This window comes from Acomys minous (assembly GCF_964271855.1).
Source record: "Acomys minous genome assembly, chromosome: 13".
Taxonomy (NCBI): domain Eukaryota; kingdom Metazoa; phylum Chordata; class Mammalia; order Rodentia; family Muridae; genus Acomys; species Acomys minous.
This window is the reverse complement of record NC_140495.1, coordinates 96,935,114-96,955,282: the sequence shown is the minus strand read 5'-3', so window position 1 is coordinate 96,955,282 and position 20,169 is coordinate 96,935,114. Positions and strand designations below refer to the sequence as shown.

Below are 20,169 nucleotides of genomic sequence, written 5' to 3'. Positions count from 1 at the left end.
TGTCTCTTGGCACTTTGAGCTGTGCCCCACCCCCCTCCATGGGGTGAGTTAGTCCAGTCATGTGGACTGGACCATTCATAAGGCCAAGAAATTATTTCCTAAGGTTGATGTGAAGCATGAGCAAATTGATGCTGTCATAGATGCTTAGACTAATTCCAGGCACTCTGGGTACCACTACTGCCATTGCCACTTAAGGTATGTGATGGGTACTGTTCTTTGTATAAGTCTGGTACACACCTTTAATCCCAGCACTCAGGAGGCAGAGGTAGGCAGATCTCGGAGATAAAGAGTCCAGGACAGCTAGGGCTACACAGAGAAACCCTGTCCTGAAAAACCAACAAATACATACATACATACATACATATATACATACATACATACATAAATAATTTTCTAAATTACACTTTAAGTTTATTTTGTTTGAGTCTATATTCATCTATGAGCACATATGCCAAGTGGAGGTCAGAGGGCAACTTACAGGAGTCTGTTTTTTCTCCTTCTACCATGTGGGTTCTGGGGGCCTGGACATAGGTCAGCAGGCCTGGTGGCTGGAGCCTTTACCCATGGAACCATCTCACTGACTCTGCCTGTTTGGCTGGTTTGAGATAGGATCTTATGAACCCAGGCTGCCCTTGGCTCCTGCCTCCACCTCTCAGGGGCTATGCTACCATGCCTGGGTTTATACAGTGCTGGGAACAAACCCAGAGCTACATGTATGCCAACTAGGCAAGAATTCAACAGACTGAGCTATATCCCTGGACTAGAACACAGTTGACACTCTAAGACAAGCTACTACACAGACATCTGAGCTTAAAAAGCAAATAGACTAGATGATGACAGATAAATACATAGCTGCCCATCGGAGATACTCCAGGACCCCCCCATCCCCTCCCCCACCAATGCGCTAATCTTCAGGTGCCCAGGCCCATTACCTAAGACTGTAAAAGTATCACAAAGTCTACACATATCCTTCCATACCCTTTTAACCACATAATACCTACTGCCATGTAATTGCTGTAGTCACATTGCCTTATATAAGGGAGTAATGACAGAAGTCTGAACATGCTCAGTGATGACGCAATCTGAGTCAGTGGGTGTGGAGGAGCTGTGGGGGCAGAGACACAGAATGCAGCCAGAGATGTCATGACCAGTGTATCCTAAGTAGGGATTGCCTTTGGAGCTTTAGACAACCACCCTTGTCCAGGATCCAGACACTGGGTGTCTCTCTCTCTCTCTCTCTCTCTCTCTCTCTCTCTCTCTCTCTCTCTCTCTCTAGGCATCTTGTTTTGAACCGAGCCATGAGTGCTTCCTTTGTGCACCTGCAGTGAAGAACGCTGAGTCAGCAGCATCCAGCTGCTTTCAACGTGCAGGTACATTGCAATTCCCAGACTTAGTCCCGCCCTTGCCAACTGAGTCAGGACCTGAGCAATCCGGCTGTTAAACATTTTCTTGACCGTTCTCAGGGGCGGGGACGTTATGTAGGAGGTGCTGACAGGCGAATTTTACTGTTCTGCTCCCATGCCCAGAGCAGGGCTCATGGATGACCAAGGGGCACAGCTAAAAGGGACTGCTCCTATGGGGAAGGAATGAGGTGGTTGGCAGACTAACCATGGCTGAGGCCTGGGAGGAATAAGGGGTGAGGACCTGTCTCATGCCCCCGCAGGCTCTGGCATCTGTCTTCACCCAGCATGAGATCCTGGGATAGCACAGTGTGGATAATAAATGTCAACTTAGCTGATCTAGACTCATCGAGGCAATGAGCCTCTAGGAACAACTGAGAGGCAAAGTGCATCTTGATGGAATAAATTGATGTGGGAAAACGATCTTAATTGTGGCTCATTGTGGGCGGGACCACTTTGCAGGGCAGGGATCCAGGGCTGTGTCAGTGGGGGATATAAGCAGAGCACTAGCGTGCATACTGTTGTTCCTCTCTGTTGCCAGCTGAGGAAGCCCTGACTTTCCTGCTAGGACAGACAGACTGGACAGAATGCACCCCAAACTGTGAGATAAAATAGACCATCCAGTTATTATTGACAGGGTATTTCATGAAAACAACAGGAAAAGAAACAAAGGTCTTGGGGTCTAGTGGGTGGCGGCCCAGGCTGGTCACCTTGCTGCTCAACTGAAACTTTAACTACGGTTAGTGTGCAAATGTATTAGTCAGCAGGGTGATAAGGCAGAGGCTGTTCTCAGGCAGCCTGGGCAGTGCCTGTTCTGTAGAAGAAAGTTCACACGGAGTTAATTTGTGTCCAAATTCTATTGTGACCTCATCGGAGCAATTCTAAGCGGACAGTGATGTGTAGCTTTGAGCCTGATAGGGAGCCAGGGATCAGTGGTTCAGGAATGCGGAATGTTTAAACCATGTGTGCTGTTTCCCAACTCCGTAGTACCCCAGAGAAGGTATCTTCTGAAATCTGTAAGTACAGGCACGAGGTGAAAAAGACAGGCATGAGGTGAAAAAGACAGAGTACCCATTTTCCTTTTATAATCTATGTGTATGGGTGTCTTGCCTGCCTGCCTGCAGGTGTGCCACAGGTATGCCAGGAGCCTATGGGGGGCCTGAAGAAGATTCTAGATGCCCAGGAACTGGAGTCACAGACAGTCACGAGCTGCCACGTAGGTGCTAGGAATTGAACCTGGATCCTCTGCAAGAGCAGCCACCCAGCAGGCCTAACCTATTCATTTTTGATCATTTGACTTTAATTCAGATGCACCCATGAACTTAGGCAAGCATTTCTTGTGAGGCTTTCACAGAGCAACAGGAGTCTCTTGTCTGACAGCTTTGCTACCCAGAATCAGCTGTTTCTTGTCCTCCACACAACTTTTCCAGAATTTTGTTTCTCTCTTTTTTAAAGGTTATTTTAAAGGTGTTCAAGCAAGCAAGCAAACAAACAAGTGCTCAAATATCTAAAACGTATTTGCACCGAAACCCAACAATTAACATCTGAAAGACATAAAAAGAAGGGGGAGGGGTTGAGTGTGTGGCTCAGTGGTCAAAGGTGCTTGCTGTGGAAGTGTGAGGCCCAGAGTTCAAATCCCCAGTCAGGCACACGTGGAAGACAAAGACAAGGGTCCCTGGCGCAAGTAGAAGAGCCAGACTAGTGATATCGAGTTCCAGTTCACAGAGAGACTCTACCTCAATGAACAAAGAGGAGAGCAATCAGGGAAGACGCCCGACAACGTCGACTTCAGGCTTTGCCAGTGGAAGTTTGAGTAGGAATGGCCTTCAAATGCCTCACGTATATGAATGCTAGGCCCACAAATGGTAGAAGTGCTTGTGAAGGATCAGGATTAGGAGGTGTGACCTTGTTGGAGGAGGTGTGTGACTCGGGGTAGGCTTTGAGGTTTCGAAAGCCAGGGCAGGCGCAGTCTCTTTCCATGTCACCTGCCTGTGGATCAGATTTAAGCTCTCAGCTACTGCTCTAGCACCATGCCTGCCTGCCTGCCTGCTGCTCTAGCACCATGCCTGCCTGCCTACCTGCTGCTCTAGCACCATGCCTGCCTGCCTGCCTGCCTGCCTGCCTGCTGCTCTAGCACCATGCCTGCCTGCCTGCCTGCTGCTCTAGCACCATGCCTGCCTGCCTGCCTGCCTGCTGCTCTAGCACCATGCCTGCCTGCCTGCCTGCTGCTCTAGCGCCATGCCTGCCTGCCTGCTGCTCTAGCACCATGCCTGCCTGCCTGCCGCTCTAGCGCCATGCCTGCCTGCCTGCCGCTCTAGCACCATGCCTGCCTGCCTGCCGCTCTAGCACCATGCCTGCCTGCCTGCCGCTCTAGCACCATGCCTGCCTGCCTGCCGCTCTAGCACCATGCCTGCCTGCCTGCTGCTCTAGCACCATGCCTGCCTGCCTGCCTGCTGCTCTAGCGCCATGCCTGCCTGCCTGCCTGCTGCTCTAGCGCCATGCCGGCCTGCCTGCCTGCTGCTCTAGCGCCATGCCGGCCTGCCTGCCTGCTGCTCTAGCACCATGCCTGCCTGCCTGCTGCTCTAGCACCATGCCGGCCTGCCTACATGCCGCCATGCTCCCCACAATGATAGTTATGAACTAACCCTCTGAAACTGTAAGCAAGTGCCCAATTAAACACTTTTTAAAAATAAATTGCTTTGGTCATGGTGTATTTTCACAGTGGTAGAACAGTAACACAGACACACATTTGTATCCACACCACCACACACAAAAATTGACACACACACACACACACACACACACACACACACAGAGTCATTTTTTTTTTATCTGCTCTAGAGATGAACCCTTGAGTAGCAGTGGCTGGCTTAATTCATTCCTGAAAGCTTGGTGACAGGTTTCCCTAGAACACAGCCTCTGCTGCGTGACCTTGGAGCTGGGACCACAGCTGAGCAAACCAATCCCTTTTTGCACACCTCTACCCAATACCTTTACAAAAACCCTGGTTTTCTAGATAAGGTGTGTCTATGTATCCCTGGCTTTCCTGGAACTTGCTTTATAGACCAAGCTGGCCTTGAATTTACAGAGATCCACCTGCCTCTGCCTCTCGAGTGCTGGGATTAAAGGCGTGTGCTGCCACCACCACCACCCGGCTCCTATAACACTTTTATCATTCACATTTCCCTTCATATCACTCAAGGACTTGAGTGGTCTTCACTGAACAAGCTAATCAGTAAAGTCAACAACTTCCAGCTTCTATGGTTCTTGGGAATTTGTTTGCTTTTCTTTCCCCCTAAAGGCTCCTGCTCTGCTGTGGTCTCTTGAACTGATTGTAGAAAGGTAGAGCTAGCTGCCTAGGTCAGTGGTTCTCAGCCTGTGGGTCGCGACCCCTTTGGAGGTGGGCTCAAACTACCCTTTGACAGTGATCGCCTAAGACCATCGATCGGAAACCAGGTATTTATATCACAATTCATAATAGCAGCAAAATTAGAGTTAAGAAGTAGCAACGAAAATAATTTCATGATTGGAGGGGAGGGTCACTAAAACATGAGGGGGCGTGGCATTAGAAAGGCTGAGAACCACTGACACAGGTGCTTCTCAGACCGGCTCTGCTAACTGACTCCAAGAGACTCAGCTTCCTCTCAAAGCTTTTGGCCTTTCCTTTCTTTTCGCAGATCCATAGTTCTGAGTACATGCTGCCCTTCCATCCTATCTGGGCACAGCTTGGTAACAGCTACCCACCAACTCTCAGAAGCAGGGAACACCAAAAACGTTTATATTTGGCGTACACGCTTTGATTCTGACGTGGTCAGTGCTAACAGCAGCGCTGGTGCTGATGGTGGAAAACACCTCAATTTCAGACCCTTGCTCTGAAACGAACAGCTAAAGAGAAATGTAAGGCTTAGTTCTATTTAATGAAGAGTCCACGATGTGGCTTGTGTGAGTGTGGAGGGGTCTGATCCCTCCATGGCGTTTCCTGACATTTGTAATAGGGTACATATTGTGGGGTTCCCTTAAGGCACAGAGAATAACATCAATACATCGTCTTACATCTCATCTGATTGGGAATGCAAAAACAACTGGATGAGCAGAAATATCTCTGCCAACATCTGCCAACACCAACGCCTAGTTTATTACTCGTTTATTATTACCAAGGACTGTCTTGGACTTACACCCACCTAAAACCCATGACATATGCCACACCCATAATCATTTTACAAAGGTTATTTTTCTTTAATGTCTGACCCTGAACAGCCTCTGTATTTCCCTCGGTCAAGCCTGCTTATTAAGAATGTTCTAGCCAGCACAATGTAACGTGCAGTGTATGACACACAGCTGCGGGTCTGACATCAGCATGTCCAGACACGTGGGAGTTCCAAAGGGCTGACCACCTAGTGCTGAAGTCTAGCTTGGGTGTGTGTGTGACCGTCATTCGTCACCTTGTGCAGGAGGAAGGTGTGCCATCATTTCCCCAGTGACTTACAGTGGTCAAATATCACATGCTACATTCATTTGGGCTTAAGGTCCATGCAGGGTCCATCAGCCACTGGTTCCCTACTGTGAACACTCAAAACCAGACACTGTCTGTATCTACAGAGCCAGTCTCAATCCGTGCACAGCAGGACTGTGATCCTGGGCCTTCGTACAGCACACACTACCATGGGCACCAGAAAGAAGAAACTACACATTGAATGAGTCCAGCGGAGATTCTGGGAAAACAGAAAATACCACCAAGCCTTGGGAAACCCAGAAATAAACAGATCAAAAGCACGACTGGTCTAGCCTATGACTGCTTGCTACACGCAAGTCTCACAGCTTCCAACGGCCACACACACTTCCCTTAGCAAACATTCATGTGAATAATGCCAGCAAACCGAACAAAACTCATCCGACTTAGGGACAAGCAAGGTATAGGACTCCCCAAGTTTTCCTCCATGGGATAATGGGGTGGGGTGGTGGATTGCTTGCAAAAGGAAGAGACATTTCTGATTACGGTATAGCTGATGCTTTTTCGTTCACTGGCTAGGACCCACAGATTTACAAATATGAAATATAAAATATACACACATATATATGCAAACATCAAACAGAGGCTGAGTGAGCGAAGGGCGCAGGAGCACATACCTGCTCTTTGGATGGCACGAGAAGTTCCTCGATCATCATACTGTCCCGCGCGTAGGAGCTTCTATTCAAGGTGTAAGACCTATCCGAACTGAAGGAGCGGAGACTGGTGTGTTGACAGTTACCAGCCAACAGTGGGACATGACGATGGGATGGATGAAAGAAAATAAACGCATGCAACTTTAAGAACAGGCAAGATGGCTAAAAATACCAACAAATGTGCTTTTCTTTTCTTTTTTCTTTCTTTCTTTTTCTTTTTTTTTTTTTTTCTTTTTAAGGAAAGGTATCAACATTAAATTCTTCAGATGCACTAAATTTCACGACCGAGATTTTAAAATTTGGCCAATTTGGTGTCAGATCTGTGAGATGAAATACATGGTCACTTTGGATGCTCCACTATGGCGCTGAACCAACATGGTATTGGTAAGGACATCTACCTGATAACTCTAGGGTTTCCTTTTCTTTTTCCTTTTTAAGTGATTTATTTTATGTGCATTGGTGTTTTGCCCACATGTCACAAAGTGTCGGATCCCCTGGAACTGCAGTTACCAGACAGCTAGGATCTGCTCTATGGGTGGTGGGAATTGAACCTGGGTCCTCTGGAAGAGCAGCCAGTGCTCTTAACCACTGCGCCATCTCTCCAGCTCCAACATTGAGTGTTTCTTAAGAGAGGAAGACTTTATGATAGAGGCGCTTCTTCCAGTCCAATTCTGCTGTCTTTCTCACTTAGATGGAACTGTCTCTGCTGTGCTTGGGTCGCTGGGAGAGTCACTGGAAGCTAGCTATGAGGAGTTTGCATACTAAGAACTCTGACACTCCAGGACACCATCAAGAAGGAAGGTAGAAACATAGCCATATGCACTTCTTGGTTGTTCTAGGAGGCACTCACATACCCTAGATCCAAATCCTGCTTTTCCTTGCCTCTGCTTTTTTCTTCTTTATTCTTGTTTTTCTTATCCTTCCTAGATTCTCCCATGGATAGTCCCTGAATCTTCCAGGGTGCACCCCCACACTTGGCCTACATGGACCCTTAAGAGGCTGTGGGAGAATGGTTCTAAACAATACCTTGTTAAAACTGCATCTACCTTTAATCCCAGTACTCGGGAGGCAGAGGCAGCAGATCTCTGTGAGTTCGAGGCCAGCCTGGTTTACAAAGCAAGTCTAGGACAGTCAAGGCTACACAAAGGAAGAGCAAGGTTATCATTAATCTTAGTCTTGGGTTAACGGCTTTACTATGATCCTCCGGGGACGAGGAGGATGGTGGCTGTGAGGAACAGCTCAAGTGTCACTTTCTACTGATGCCTCTACTGACCTAACTGGAAGGCTTTCAGAAAAGGTTATTCTGTCACCTCTTTGTGATGAGGTTTCACATCTGACCCTTCATAAAGCAGACTTACAAGATCTGGAACAGCTTAGGGGAAGCCTAGGCTTGACCCCCGCAGCCACAAATTATCTCCAACTAGCACTATCCACTGGCCCTTTTATGTTGGGGTCCTCGGTGGTGTAGGCAATGAGGCCCATGGGAAGTCAGTATTTTTCTCTGTAATATTGCCCGCTTAACCGATAAAGTGGGTCTAAGTGGGACTTGATGGTATCGCCACCGGTTGAATCAGTCAGGTTTCAGCATCTTCTTTGCCTTCTCTCTCTCTCTCTCTCTCTCTCTCTCTCTCTCTCTCTCTCTCTCTCTGTGTGTGTGTGTGTGTGTATGGGAAGAGAGCAAAGAAAAGAAGAAGGAGCGGGTGCCCCTTGGCATTATGGGATTTCTTTCCCCACAGCCTACTTACTAAGCGGAACTATCACCTGCTCTAACACACTTTATTCAAAGTGCCGCACAGAGGGTGGGTCTCTCTTTCGGGACAGGAGTCTCAGCTTTCTCCGAATCTCGAGCTCATGGCTCTGACTCAGAGCTAACCTTGGTTTCAAGGTCATTGAAATGCTCAGCAAATATTTAACTGTGACAAGCTCGATCCGGGCACCGAGGCGCTTCCCCAGCAAGCCACAAGGCTGTACAGTCAGGCCAGTCACGTGATCACAGGGCTTCCTTCCTTCCTCATCTTTGTCTCAGTTACATTTCTTCCTTTTCCTCCCCTTGAGATGAGAGGTTCCCTTCAACACCCTCCAATTCTGTCCAGAGATGGTGCTGGGCTGGGGGCAGGATTGTAGTGGCCTGTGGCCCCCCATGTGAGACCTGACCACATGGGCTGTGGCTGTCCCAGCTGAAGAACAGATCTTTAAATTTGTACCAAATTTTAACACATTTGTATTTGAGGTCCCACAAGGCACGGGTGGCTACATTATTTGCCAGTGTTTTTCCCTGACACACAGTCTCTTTGAGAAGTCCTGGGGGGCCCCATCCTAAACCACATATTCCTTTAAACCAGGACAGGCAAGCATTCCATGATGTCTTGACCTTAGGCTGTAGTTGTAGCTGTATCGTTTAGAGGGAAACGTTTAGAGGCTTTAAGAGAGGTTATATCTGTGATCCTTTTTGGGTTTTCAAATCTAAGATTTGTGGATCCTTCTCTGTCCCTGTCTGTCTGCGAGTGACAGCTGCAGATCAGAGCTCAGACTTGGCGCTAGCCACAGAAACGTCTAAAGTTGTGATTCCTAAGGATGGTTCCAGAGTTGCTTCTATCAGGCAGGTGGAACCCAGGAAACCTACCAAGAGTCAGCCAACTCCCTGACTCATCACAGGACACTCAGGACCAGAAAGGGTTGATTATATACATAAGGGCGTCCAGAAATCTTTAAGTAGATCCATTGTTGCTGGGTTTTTTTTGCTTTTTTTTTTTTTTTTTTTTTTTTGGGTATTTTGAGACAGGGTTTCTCTGTGTAGACTTGGCTGTCCTGAACTCACTTTGTAGACCAGGCTGGTCTCTAACTCACAGCAATCCACCTGCCTCTGCCTTGTGAGTGCTGGGATTACAGGCATGCGCCACTATGCCTGGCCCTTGATTTGCTTTTTCAAGACAGGATTTCTCTGTGTAGCCTTCTCCAGCTATTCTAGAACTTGCTCTGTAGACCACGCAAGCCTCCAACCCAGAGGTATACCTGCCTCTGCCTCCCGAGTGCTGGGATTAAAGGTGTGTGTCACCACCACGCAGCTTTCAGTTGGTTTTTAACTAAGGCCAGAAAGATTATTTGTAGCCATCATTGTAACCTAAGTGTTAGATGCAGGACCGGTTAGAAAACCACGCTTCTTTGTGCTAAGATTGTTACTAGGGTGCCTAGAACAGCTCAAACAAACAGCCACCAGCAAACAGACCAGACTTTTTCTTTAGATCCAACAAAGCGTTTTCAGTTCGGTCATTCACTCTACGAAATTTGTTAAGAGAGGGATATTCCTTAAGTGTTCATTCACTGTTATATAGGTAAGATTTCTTTTCATAGGTTTTTCTTTTTTGTTTTTGTTTTGTTTTGTTTTGCTTTTTTTTTTTTTCCTTTCTCAATCACAACTGATTTTCTAAAGCTGAGTAGGAAAACAAAACAAAAAAATTTTTACAAATTTTTTAAAAAAGCACATTGCAGGTCAACACAGCATAGCACAAATGCCGAAGAAAATAAAAAAATGGGAACATGGGTCAGGGATAGGCAGAGGAATACTACAAAAGCGCCATGTCTTCTTACCTTATCTTGGGACTATTTTAAAATATTTTTTGGGGAAAAAGAAAAAGTAAAACCAGGAGAAACAGAGTGTAAAAAAAAATCAGACAGGGGAAAAAAAGAAAAAACAAATGTTATGGTTGAATGAATCATACATTGAATGTCCGTTTAAATGTTACACTCAGAATAATTGACTTGATAATGCTCTAATGATATGCTTTAGAAACATTAAATTATTCTTTTAAAATATAGCTATAAGGATCTGCTACGAGAAATATTTGCCTCTGAGCATAACATGAGCTGCTAATGTGAAAAAGATGACTTACACATAACAGCAATAGGTAATGGCATAGTCAAAATCAGAGACGAGAGATCCTTAAAATTATCTTAAGACAAAAAGATCATAAGAGGCAGCACTCAGATTTCATAGCTCACAGGATGTGAGTGGCTAGAATTTTCTAGAAAAGGAGGAGAGAGCAGCTTGCTGTGGGAGCATAAATGCTACCAACTCTGTACAAGAGACACAGCCAAGTTCCTTGTTTGGGCCCAGATATTTTAATTTCTTAGAGTCTGTGATTGAAATATTTCACAGTTTTAGAAGTCTCTCTCTCTCTCTCTCTCTTTCTTCTTGTTGGTGACACCTGCCCCAATCAGATTTGCAAGCCTTTTAGAGGATGTTTTTATAAAAAAAAACTTTTACCGAATCATATGAGATTCTGAAGAAAAGGCAGTATCTACATTGGCCTCACTAACCGAACTGGGAACAAACCCCAAGGTTTACTTTGTGGGACGTGCCATTTACTATTAGACAATGAAATTGTTTTACAGCGGATTCCTAAACTATAGGAAAATGACCTCAGGGGCTCTCGCTTGGAAGGCTTAATTATTAGCTTTAAAATAACTTGACAGTCAGCAAACACGCTGCTGAGCCACACCAGGGTGAAAAGAATTCCCAGCGTTTTGGACAAGGTCCTGTGCCTTCACACAGTGAGTGACTTGTAAGCCGAGGCTGTGAGGACTGAGTCAGCGCCATCACTGCCTGTGACTTTTGATAAGTCACTAGCACACTCCTAAGAGGCCCCCAACCGAAACACTATCGGCACACCCTCAATTGCCTATGCTCTGCAGACTGTTTTGGTGTTTGTTTTTAAATCATCAAGGGTGCTGCTTATCAACCATGAATTAATTGTTCGCTAACAAATTATAGCAAATGATCCATATGCAAGTCCCTAACGTATCTGTAACTGGAAACTTCTTCCAGTATGGAGCACGCTACTTGAAACACAAGTGTCAGATTGGTTTTCCCCGTTTAAAGGGAGCTCATCTGGTACCATGCTGGAAGCTGACTGGCAAAGTAGGAGAGGGAAAGAAGAGACAACTGACATGTCCTGTCACATGAGACTAAGCACCGCACATAACAAGAAAAGAAGAAAAAAAAAACAAAAACAAAAAAACAGAGCGCATGTGTTTGCACCAAGAACATTGCACAGAATTCGCATTGCATCCAAAGAGCACATTCTGGAATCACGAGGCAGATGGAAAGGATGCTGGCTCATGGTTGATCATGGCTGTTGCACGTGAACTCTGAAAATAGCAAAAAATGAAAGTAAAGCAATAATAAAAGTACCTGGCGGAACGGGCTCCAAGACTGAAGCCCACGTAACCCTCTGCAGGCAGGGAGTCGTCGCCCAGTTCCTTAAGGTCCTGTGGCCCAAGATACTTGTCAGTGTCCCCTGTGATGGCATCTTCACCTGCAAGTGGAGAGCAAGCCACAGTCAGAGCCCTTCCTCTTCACGCTGAGGCAATCACGGAGAAAACTGCTGCTTATTATTTCATCACTCCCCCTGCCCCCTCCCCCCCTCTGTGCCCCTGGAGCTTTTCCTTTTCTTTCTTTCTTTGGTTCTTTCTTTCTTTCTTTCTTTCAATTGTCATACAGAAAGAAACAATGAAAGATGAAGTTAGTTTACCTTTGCAAGGACCAACCGGAAGTAGCAAACCCAGCTGCTCATCAATAGTAAGAACGACCCCTGACCCCCCTCCCTGCCCTCTGACCCCCTCAGGACTCAGTTAACTAGAGAGATGGAGTTCACCCATGAGGTGAGTTTTCCTCATACCACCCATGATGACAGCAGCTTGTTTGAATGGACACAGCCTACAAAATAAGTCCTCTGTCTCTAATACTGTTCTTAAAGTGAGAGACGGGAATGGCCTTATTTAGTTATTTGTCTATTTACTTATGTGTATTGGTGTGCGCATGCCGAAATGCACCTGTGGGATTCAGAAGCCAACCTGTGGGAGTTAGTTCTCTCCTTCCGCTACCCTATGTGGATTCTGGGGATCACACTCGGGCTTAGCTAGAGCTTTTAACCACTTGAGTTACCTCACCCGCCTGGCAAAGAGGTTTTGTTGTGGTTTAAACCAGTTTCCTCTTAGGATTTCAGGTCGGGCGGATATCTGCTCTGAGTTGTATGAGTTAATAGTGGGCACTGCTGGCCTGGGAGACTCCGGAGCACGTTGATTTTTGAACTGTTTCTAAACCTCTCAGATTCACCAGCCAGTGCAGCCGTTCCCGCGGGGCCGCTGGAAGTCTGCTTGCAAACTCTGCATTCTGCAGCCCTGATCTTAGGGGCTCCTGCAGCCAGAAAGGGGGACCAACAGGAACTGCGTTCTAACCATCCACACAAAGAGTTAATGCATGTAAAATGCTCTTACAAGCTCTGTATGCCTAGCGAGCTCACACGGAAAACCACATTCCAAGAGCAACGGGGCAGGTTTTTCAATCGTCTTTTGCCCTCTGGGATGTTTCGCCGCCCCTCCCAAAGTGTAGCACAGGCGGCGGCGGAAAGCTCCCTCCGCGCAGGTAAACCCCGTCTCTTTTCAAAATTACTTATTTTCCCTTTCTACATACAAGCTGGCCGGCCCAAAGAGATCCCAGATGATTATACGCTAGGTTTTCTCAAAGGTAAGCGATTCTTGGCCCGGCTCCTCCACTCTATACCACTTAGAGTGGTATACCATTCATTTCAACTCTCCGAAAACCACAGGAGCTCAACTTTTTAGCAACCAATCGAGTCTTGAAAACACACTGGCAACTACTACCGTCTGTTTGTTTTTACTCAAAAAAAAAAAAAAAAAAAAAAAAAACTAAACAGATCATCTCTCTCCTGTTACTCCATGTCACACTAAGTAAGTATTCACCAGGGAGCAGTATTTGCATCTTTCTCCGTCAGAAACAAACCCAGCACACGCCAAGCAGGAATTAAAGAAAGATCTTACTGTGTGGCAAAGCCATTTCCACCACGCCGCTGCCGGGCTGAAGAGCAACTTTCCCGAGGCTTCCAGGAATTCCTTAAGCAGGGGGGGTTAGAGTAATCCGTCCACACCAGCCCCAATCCACAGGAGCCTGAGCAAACCCTTCCCTAGTCAGATCTGTCTCCGCTAGGGCTGCAACGCTTCCCCCAGCGTCTCCAAGTCGGCGCAGGCACTAACTGGGCGACCGTACATCTTCCCTCACTTTTTAGATTCCGAAGGTTTAGGGGGAAAAAAAAATCTCAAACACGAAACATTCAAAAAAATGTCATGTGGCAACACTTAATAGCGACGAAGATCCCTCTGATCACTCGGCAGACATCCTTTCAAAATGCCTCCTGATTGGATTAAGGACGCTCGGGCAAGCCTCTTGCGGGACCCAATAGTGACATAAATGCAAACCCAGGAGTTATTTGTATGTAAATATGAGGGCTGCCCGGGTGTAGACTTTCAGTAACTTGATACCAGTGAAGGCCGGAGTAGCCGGGACCCTTCACCAGTTGAGAGAGCTCAAGGCACGTCCCTTCATTGGGAGACGAGGAGCCCGCTCTTCTCAAATGTGTCTGAAGAAACAGCTAAGCCAGGCAGAGGACAAACAAACACTGGGAGTGAGAGAGAGAAAAAATAAAAATAAAAAAAGAATGGTCCGGCGCAGGAGTGGCTGGGGACTGCAGGCAAACTTTCAACTTTGTTCTCAGCTGGGAACACCGGGAGCCTCTGTTATTTATGGTCCCTGTCAGGTGGAAGGAGGGCAGGAAAGAAGGGAGGGCCTGCCCTTGGGTGGAGGTTGGGAAACTGTAGAGCCACGGAAGCAGAGACACCAGAGTTCCCAGGGGGTGCCTCAGATCAAATCCCGCAGACACAGATCAACAGGGCGGCACACAGAGAGAGAAAAGAGAGAAAGAAGCCTTGGCTGTGGGGCCAGGAGGCAGACTGAAGAAGCAACTAGTATTCTGGAAGGGGGTGGGGGGCGGGGCAAGAGTTTCCTCAGTTCTTGAATGCAAGCAGAGGCTCTCTCACTCCCGAGAGGGTCCTCAAGAATGGGGTAACAGTGGCCAGGAAGAAAACTGGGCCCAGGAGGTGAGCCTGTCACCTTCCTACTATAATACCTCTCCTCTGAAACGTGGGGCCTCCCTCCTGGTGGAAGCATCCTGTTTATGTGGGCAATGAGGACATTGCCAGATCTCTGCAGGCTCCACCGGGGTAATTGCACCCCCTTATGTACACACCAGACTAGCCGGGTATTTAGTCTAGGAAGTTAACAAAGTGTTCTACATCAGCTGTGCCTAGCATTTCTTCTTCTTCTTCTTCTTCTTCTTCTTCTTCTTCTTCTTCTTCTTCTCTTCCTCCTCCTCCTTCTCCTTCTCCTTCTTCTTTTTCTTCTTCTTCTTTAAAAAAAGTTTGTTCTTTAAATTTATTTTTTTGAGAATTTTGTATGTGTGCACAATGTAATACGGTCATACCCTCCCCACTATTTCCCTAGTCCAACACCTCTGTTCTCTCTCTCTCTCTCTCTCTCTCTCTCTCTCTCTCTCTCTCTCTCTGAGTTTTCTTAATGCAACCCATAACTACAAGGGTATGCGCCTATCCAGTGGGACAAGAGCAATTTACCTGTGGCCACACCCCCAGAGAAGAATGGCTCCCTCTCCACCTGCTGTTCTCTACAGCCAATGGCCCCTCAGTTAGGGGTGGGGCCCCAGGAGCCCTTCCCCCTCCACACATCCACCCTCTTTTCAATCTGGGGAGGGTGGGGGGTGGAGGGGGAGCAAAACTGCCTCAGGATCATGAATGAGCGAATGAGTATGACTCATCAAGGTTAAGACTTTTAAAATCTGTTTTAATCTGCTCAGTCTGGCTGCAATCTTCACCTCCAGGAGTAGGAGGGAGGTCACTTATAGTGTCCTCATGCTGAAAACGGGAGAGGAAGCCAGGCTTCAGGAAGAGAAACGGCTGAAAGCTAGGCTGTATTTTCATATCTAAAAACTATAACTCAGCCTGTTACTTAAGCTTGCTTCCCGTAATCCCGGGACTCAGCTACTCTTCCACCTCACCCTGCCCAACTGTCCTGGAATTACTTCAGTTTTTGTAGATTCTTTTTTTTTTTTTTTAAGATTTATTTATTTATTAAGTATACAATGTTTTTGGCTGCATGTACAACTGCACACCAGAAGAGGGCACCAGATCTCATTATAGATGGTTGTGAGCCACCATGTGGTTGCTGGGAATTGAACTCAGGACCTTTGGCAGAACAGGCAGTGCTCTTAACTTCTGAGCCATGTCTCCAGCCCCACTGCAGATTCTTAAACTCTTAAGACTTTGAGCCTCTGCAGGGTGTATGGTTTTTCTCACTTGACTAATTTCTTTCTCTCTTACTTTCTACTCACCTTCTGAGAGGGGCGTTTCTGTCTAGCGTGTCCCGGGCCTATGCCCAGCCTCTCACGTGGCTGGGTGAGGGCTCTTAGATGAACTGCATGTTTGAAGTGCCCTCCAGATAGTTTTAGACTTGATGACTGATAATGAATGAAGTGGTTGGTTGTGGTTTTTTTTTTTTTTTTTTTTTTTGCTTTTCAAATCTGCATGCTACAGTGACTTAGTATTCTTCTGGGAGGAAACTTAGTGAAGGGTAAAAGTGGTTTATAAAACTGTATTTCTGTTTTCTTGTCCTCAGATTCCAGAATGGACACAATAAAGCCACGAGAAACCTTGTGTAGGGTTGGGGTGGGAGCTGTGGACACTGGTCAGAGATGAATCAAAACACGACGACCTGCGTGACAGTAAACATGTCCTCACAATTTAGCACAATGCAAACGTTTCTTTTGAAATGTTGAACTTGAAAAATCAAAGTAAAGCTATTATTTTAATTCAACTTGTACAATAGGTGTCCTGGGTTCAGAGTCAAGTTCTTAGCAGTTACGAACACAGAACCTCTAGAACGTCACCTAACTGCTCTGAGTCACAGTTTGAACCTTGACAAAAACGGTGACTCTACCTAAGATTTCCCTACAACTTCCTGGAAAACTAACCAGAAGTCAGGGCAAAGTGAGGAGTTCACACGACCAGGGCTTTTGTTCTGTAACAGACTCTTGTGCAGAGCTCAGATATCTGTGCCCATGGGGCAGGGGGAATATATATATATTTACCACAAAGGCAAAAATCAACAGGCTCAGCACGGGCATCACACGTATATCATATGAATAAATGATTGAACAGTAACAGCAAAATGAAACCTGCCACCTTTCCGTGTAAAACATTCTATAATTACCATCTAGCACAACCACTGCTGCAGTGAGGTTGGAGTGAAAGGGACTGTATTAAATGATACAGCTGACTCTAATCCTCTTTATAATAAAACAGGGCTGGCTAGCATCAGCTGCTTACCAGGTTCAGATATTTACAAGCTAGCGGAGGCAATGGACCATATAATCTTAGTTTAATATTTATGTATTATTATTAATACTTATGTTATTAAAAGTTAGGTGTTCCTGATATAATATGTACAAAGCACCAAGGGCCCTAGGTTTGCACTTGCTAAGAAGTGCCTGGGTCCACACACACTTGACTGATAGCTTCATAGTGGCAGATGCGAGGATGGCTGGATGGATAGTCCGCTATAAATAGGCTTGACTATGATTTGGCAGGGAAGCTGTTTGTCTCTGCAGTTGCCCTCCCTACCCAATCGTCAGTGAACTTTGTCTGTCAAGGCCCGTGTGTAGTGCCTTTACTTGAATCTAAGTTTTTAATAGTAAAGATCCAGAGAAAGTGGTTTTCCAGGAACCCTGGGTTTGAGATGAAGAAACCGTGTGGGTCAGTGGTGAGACTCTTGGAAATGCTTGTCTGTCCCTGGCCGGTCTGATATAATTAACAATAAAGCATCAGAGTGTAAAGATTGAGGTTTGTGTATATAGAGAGGGAGGAAGAAATCGAGGAAGAGAAAGGAAGAGAGAAAAGGAGAGAGACACATGTACATAGAAAAGGAGTAGAGTGGGGAGGAAAACGACAAAGACAAGGAATCAGAGAGAGACAGACAAGGAGAGAGAGGAAGGGGAGGAGGCAGTGCCTGCCAGTTCTTTGCTGTCCTAGATATTCTAGCTGAAGAACCAGACTTTGAATGACACAACCGTGCATGCCAGGGCATGTGACTCCTCCTGCTTCAGGTCACTTTCTGATGCTATCTCATGAAACACAGTGAGGGCAATCCCTGAGCTCAGCTGCCCTGCAGAATGATGGAAGTGAGTTCAAGGCCAGTCTGGTCTACAAAATGAGTCCAGGACAGCCAAGGCTACATTGAGAAACCCTGTCTCAAAAAACTAAAAAGAAAAAAAAAAAAAAGACACTGAGTATAAACCTGGCATGTGTGATGCACACCTTTGATCCTAGCACTCGATAGACAGGCAAGTGGATCTCTGTGAGTTCGAGGTCATCCTGGTCTACAGAATTCCAGGACTGCCCAGCGCTACACAGAGAAACCCTGTCTTGAAAAGAAAAAAAAAAAAAAAAGACACTGAGTATAGAAATGGTTTGTTATTCTGTAATAGGTGACGAAGATGGAAACAAGAAGGAACAAAGTCCAGAGGTCACATGCTGCTTGCCCAATGTGTCCCAGGCCAATGCCTCAGCTCTGTATCTCAGCAGTATTCACAAGATGAGTACAGACAAGGACCTCAGGCGAGTGAGGTGGCCGATGCCATCGGGTGAGCTTCCACCCTGTACGTATTGCTGACTTGCTACCTTTCTAAGCTTTGGTATTTGGGCAGCACTGGTCTTACTACTAATCCACCAGACCCCAGGGGATGTGCTCAATGCGCCACCAGCCTCAAAACAGCCATCATCCCTCAAGTAACCGTACCACGTAATAAAAATACCACTGGTGGCATTTCCCTTCCCTTCCCAGACGCCGCCACCCCCCAAACCCTCCCCCCCGCCAGCCTGCCCGTACCCACACTGTCCCTGAATGAGGGAATAGTTTCCTTGGACTACAGAGGACCAACATACAGAGTTGTAAACTCTATCTGACTATCTGGAAAACAAGACAGAACAGCTTCAGAAACACGGAGAGAAAGCAAACAGACTCGTTAAGTGGTGTTCAGGGCTGTGGAGGAGCAAACAGGAGAGCCTTATCTCCTTGGGTTTTTCAGTCAGTGTCCCACACTTATCCCAGCCAGCACCCCCGCTCCTCACCATGCCCTCAACGGCTCTTCCCTACACTGGCAGAAAGAAACCGTTCTTGACCTGATGTGGGAACAAATTACCTTGGCCTAGGCTTGGCCTCTCCTCTCCTCTCCTCTCCCTTCTCCTGTCTTCTTCTTTCTTCCCTTTTCTTTCCTCACCTCTCTTCTGCCCTCTTTCCTCATTCCTCTCTCCTTTCTCCTCCCTCCTTTTCTTCCCTGCCTTCTCCTCCTCTCTCCCTGACCTTCCCTCTGTGTGTAACTCTCTTGTAATCTTTCCCATCTCCAGCTCACCACCACAAAACCCATTTGTTGCTTTCCTAGGGACTCGGAGTTCTTTTTCTATCTGCTTAGAGACCTAAGTCCTGGAGAAACCCGCTCAAAATAGCTAAACCAAACTATAGTTAGACATTTTGCTCAGAAGGGCTTAATTCTTGTCTTGCGAAATGCCGAATCCACCCTCATGCCCGCCACCACCAAAAGATTGCCGTTTGTAACATTAAAGGGCGAGACAGAGGCTGGGAGGCAGAGACAGACAGATCTCTGTGAGTTCGAGGTCAGCCTGGTCTACAAAGTGGAGTCCAGGACAGCCAAGGTTACACAGAAAAACCCTATGTGGCGGAGCAGCGGGGAGAGGTGAAATAGCACAAAACCCCTCCAAGTAAATAATAGCCCCAAAGTCTCCAAATGACAGGAGATTGAAAGCAACCAGATAAGAAATCAAGAGGGGTGTGATTTGCACAGCGTACTGATTAGCCAGGAGCTGACTGCTCAGCTCTGTACACAGCACCGAGCAATCAGCCTTAGATAGCATTAGTGGACCAGAGAGCTTTAAAGTGTGTGGTTTTGATCACAGTAGAGCGAGACCATGAAGACCGCAGAACAAAGAACCTTTTCACCATTATCAATCTTCACCGCAGGCCAGGGTGGTACGATTGTACCACGCAGATCAATACCTTCTATTTATTGAGCATTTGCTGTGCACTGGGCTCTGTGCTTGGCGCTTTGTATATTATCTCCTTTAACTCCTTCTACCTGCTGTGGCTACTTCAGGATCGAGGAAACCAGCTTGCAGCAGTGGGGTAAGTAATCCAAGACCACTGAGGGTCTGGGAAAGACGGGGTATCAAAGGCTGGAGAGCATGCTGCGGGGCCCTCATTCTGAGTCCTCTAGCGTACTGCGCAAACTCCAAGTCCACTGAGCAAAGTGCTGCTGACAGCGGCGAGGAGCGAAGCTCCCTGAAGGCAGTGGGTGTCTGCTTTGTGCCCTAGGTAGTTGCCAGAACACTGCCCAGCACAGCATGGGTACTCAATAAATGTCTGGGATGATTGACAGGTCGGTGACAGTCTCTGAAGAGGCGAGCTACGGTACCACAGAGAAGCCGGAGGAGACTTACTTTTCACCAAAAACTCCTGTACTTTGGGAATTTTGAACCATGTGCACTTATCACCTATTCAAAAGAAAATAGATAAAGTCACCAACACGAAACAGAATACAGGGACGGCCTGTGGAACATCCACCACAAACACAGAGGTGATGGACACAAACCGGCCAGGTAGGCATCAGGG

At 46.8% G+C, this 20,169-nt stretch overlaps 1 protein-coding gene across 18 annotated transcripts in view; it reads right to left on the bottom strand.

Moving 5' to 3' along the window:
- ANK3 (ankyrin 3) overlaps positions 1-20,169 on the bottom strand; it is a 590,040-nt gene that overhangs the window by 81,049 nt on the left and 488,822 nt on the right. For 9 of the 18 annotated variants that reach the window (XM_084753956.1, XM_084753958.1, XM_084753960.1 and 6 more), the window contains 2 exons: positions 11,755-11,878; positions 6,528-6,630 (listed from right to left, as the gene is read on the bottom strand). In XM_084753956.1, coding sequence (XP_084610082.1) covers positions 6,528-6,630; positions 11,755-11,878 — 227 coding nt within the window. Of the gene's footprint in view, positions 1-6,527; positions 6,631-11,754; positions 11,879-13,403; positions 14,116-19,997; positions 20,052-20,169 lie in introns of those variants that run through there. The other 9 variants (XM_084753955.1, XM_084753969.1, XM_084753972.1 and 6 more) reach the window with 3 other exon arrangements.